The sequence below is a fragment of the Physcomitrium patens genome, chromosome 3, assembly GCF_059467195.1.
Source record: "Physcomitrium patens ecotype Gransden chromosome 3, ASM5946719v1, whole genome shotgun sequence".
In the NCBI taxonomy this organism is placed as follows: domain Eukaryota; kingdom Viridiplantae; phylum Streptophyta; class Bryopsida; order Funariales; family Funariaceae; genus Physcomitrium; species Physcomitrium patens.
Window position 1 is genome coordinate 24,022,235 of NC_143412.1, and position 3,727 is coordinate 24,025,961.

Below are 3,727 nucleotides of genomic sequence, written 5' to 3' on the forward strand. Positions count from 1 at the left end.
TCTTAACAGAAACCAAGCATTATATAATCATGTAATTAGTCACATCTTTATGACGTTAAAAAAAATTGAAAATTTTATTTGCTACAATAACCAGATCTGTTTTTGTTCATTTCGTTATTTTTCTAGATTTCTTACAATTCATGAATTTTTATAAATAATAAGAGTTCCCTGCTCTTGAAAAAGAATTGCAAGAACATGTTGTGATAATGAACAATACTAGAAAAAACTACAATACGATATTTGATGTCATAAATACAACAACACAAACCGTTAACATTCCATGTCCATAACATCGACAACATTGCACACGTTGAACAAGCATGTTGTCACTAGGGGAAGCAAGAAAATAATGTGGAAATTATTCTCAAAGAATGCCAAAATTCAGCATGTGTTTCCACAAAGCAATTATCAGAGAATACAACTTCCATATCAAGGGGGGAAAAGCTACACCCTCCTTTGAATGCTTTGGAGAGTAACCCTCTCCAGATTCTAGTTGAAGAGTAATCATCCTCTAAGAATATGCATTCCTTGGTCTCATATTCCAACTAAAACATCCACCGCTGTTTAGTGCATTTCAACTCTTCACAGGCCGACTTCGCATTCCCATGCATGTGGAATTGTTGACGAATTTTGCACAACATGGTTCATCAGATTGAGTAATTACTTCAAAATGAAGACAAAATGGTGGGCACACAGAGATCTCCCTCAAAATGCCTGTGCAGACATGTTCAGAAGTAGATATTTGGCAAGGCGATGAAAGACCACAAAATCCCTGACTTAGCGACCATGTTGGTGGAGATGTTGCGGAGTCGAGATGTCAGATTTTGCAAAATGTTCGATTCCTTGGAAACGACAATCGGGTCAAGCATGGTGTTGAGAACCACACCTCGTGAATCAAAGTGGAGCTCCCAAGCACTTCGTTGCTGCGAAATGCTTAGATGAGCAGGTTCGTTGTGTTTGCAGTGCAGAGGTCGCTGTGGGTGCACACTGGTGCACGCTGGTAGAGGTTATCTTGGATCAGCGAACTGTGTTGAGGGTGCTGCCGAACTGGGGTCTGACAAAATATGGATGCTGGAGAAGTTCAGTGCAGACTGCGTATTGAGATCCAGTATCCGAGCAAACTGCGTGTTGAGAGCGAATTTCATCGGTAGAGGAGGTGGCAGGGGGATTTGGATCAGCCCTTCCAGCATTTGCACCACCATGGGCATCGATGGCCTTGCTAGCATGTCCTCCTGCGCGCACAAAATTGCGGGCAAGTTTCTTTATTTTCTAGATGTGGGTCGATGTACTTTGAAGCTAAGCTGATTGCCAAGGGATGGTTAGAGAATTCGAGCGTGTTGAGGTGAATAGATCATACCTGAATGCAGACCATGGCGACACGAAGAACTCGATCTGCTTGCTGCAAATCAAGCTCACCTAACGAGCCGAGTTGTGCATCGACAATCTCGTCAATGCTGCCGCCTTCTTCTATTTTCCTGCAGGCCCATCGAGGAAAGTACTGCTTCTCCACCTCGCTTTCTTCAGGGCTGACGTTCTTGCGGCCGCTGAGAATCTCGAGAAGCACCATTCCATAGCTGTATACGTCGCTCTTGTCCGTCACCGCGGAGAAAAGTAGCCATTCCGGTGCTAGATACCCTGGAGTCCCTCGCATTTGTGTCACGACCTTGACAAACCCCGGGAATTTTCAGCGAGAATTTGATACGCTTTAGACAACAGCAGTTGGAACAATACAGAAGCACAAGGACCTGCAGAAGCGTCTCAAAGAGCTTTAAGGAGTACCTGGCTAGTATCCGTTCTGCTCATCAGCTTCGCTAGGCCAAAATCAGACACCTTAGCGTTGAACATATCGTCCAACAAAATGTTCTGAGGCTTAATGTCCAAGTGCACGATCCTCTCCTGGCAATCGTGATGAAGGTAAGCTAGTCCTTTCGCTGTTCCCAGTGCAATGTTGAATCGCGTCGGCCAGTCCAGGAATCTCTTGGAGTCGTTACGAAATAACCACTGATCCAGGGAGCCATTTTTCTGTTCCATCAACGTTGTGCATAACGTTCGCACTGATTCAGAACATGGCCAGCAAGTGGGGCCCGAGAAGCACTCAACATATCGTGAGAAACTCAATGACAACCCCTGATGCTGAGAAAATGGAGAAACTTGCATCACGTACCATATACTCGTAGACGAGCAGCCTGTGGATTCCTTCGAGGCAAAAGCCCCGTAATCGCACGAGATTGATGTGGTGGATGTTGCCAATGGTGGCAACTTCAGTTCGAAATTCCTTGTCCCCCTGGATGGCGCTCTGCAGCCTCTTCACTGCCACTTCGGTTTCACCAGGAAACTCACCGTAATAAACTTCACCTGAACCACCTTCTCCGAGGATTATTTTGAACCCCTTCGTTGCCGTCTCCAAGTCACGGTAAGAGTATCTGTTGAACGACAGAAGAATTCATGCAGTAAGAGAAGAAGGAATATTCCAGTAACCAACTCTAGCAGAATTCATTGCTGGATTCAAGACGGACAGGGTTTCAGTGGAGAAGTGATTAATTGAATTACCTATGGGGGAGGCCGGGCAGAGCATCCAAGAAAGCATTCTCCGCTGCAACCCCAGCAGTCTGCTCAGGCGGTATCGGAGGATCCACTCTGATGTTGTGCAGTGGCTGGAGAGAAAACCCTGGTGGCACAGCGTAGGGCTGACGTTTGTTGTCCAGCTTGTTGGTGAGCTTACAGCACCATCGCACGCCCAGGCATCCGAGCAGGCAGAGCGCAATAGTTCCAAGAATCACGAGCCCGAAAAAAACGATCAGTATGTATGCATACGGAGGGAGCGCCATTCTGACAGACCCTCTTCGCGATATCCTTCAGGACATCGACAGATTGCCTAGCAGGCTGAACGAAGCGGGATCGACCAGTAAGCTAGCAAGACACCAATCGGAGTTCAACCAAACTTATGTCGTAAATTCCCTAAAGTATTGTTCCATTTTGAAAGGAGAGATCATTTAAGGTACTTCTTACGGTACATGGTTATCTAGTAGTGAGGCGTAGAACGGAGCAGAAGCTGAAGCAGAACATCAAATTCTGAACCAATAATTTCAACGCCATCACGCTCTCAGAACAATCTCAACCCAAGTGCATCAGGGAAACACAACATATTCAAGGAAACTCAACAATATTGGACACAAGTGAGGAGAAGAATTGATTCGAAATTCCAAAAACTACCCGTCCGCTGTCGCCGGAACACACAGAAATGTTTCTCGTCGCGAGAGTTCATTCAATTCCTACAGCCAGACGGAATTCACAATCAACACGAGACTAACACCTGATGGTCATCAAAGCTCAAAACCGTTCAAGTCTACAATTCGGACTGAAATGACTGCCAACACGAAACACCACGTCGTTGTCGTAATCCAACAACACTCTCGTCCAAGTGTGATGTGATCCTCACAGTGGACTATGACTTGGCCCGGAGCCGCGCAAGCCTTTGCTATGTGACCGCCACTTGGCAAGGGCCCCATTTAGTGAAAAGCCAGCATGCAGAATCACCCACAGGAGGATACCATCCTTGAGAAGCCATCGTAGGTAGACAGCGAGACATATAGAGCCAACGTCACACAAATCTAATAGTACCACGAGAGTAGTTCAGCGGGCTCCCCTACTTCCCATCCCTCACCAACTCGCGCTGCTGCTTCTAATCCGCTTGCTATTCCTCTCACTAGTTCGGCATTCGCTGCCA

General features: G+C 46.3%; 1 protein-coding gene across 1 annotated transcript; it reads right to left on the reverse strand.

Annotated features, from left to right (window-relative positions):
* Nucleotides 1–337: 337 nt before the first annotated feature.
* Nucleotides 338–3,421, reverse strand: LOC112279500 (G-type lectin S-receptor-like serine/threonine-protein kinase SD2-5). Its single transcript, XM_024513996.3, has 5 exons — nt 2,551–3,421; nt 2,165–2,423; nt 1,780–2,022; nt 1,358–1,663; nt 338–1,232 (listed from the first exon to the last, which is right to left on the reverse strand). Exons 1-5 carry the CDS (start codon nt 2,826–2,828, stop codon nt 1,008–1,010), a joined length of 1,311 nt encoding a protein of 436 aa, XP_024369764.1. The 5' UTR covers nt 2,829–3,421; the 3' UTR covers nt 338–1,007.
* Between the last annotated feature and the right edge of the window lie 306 nt (nt 3,422–3,727).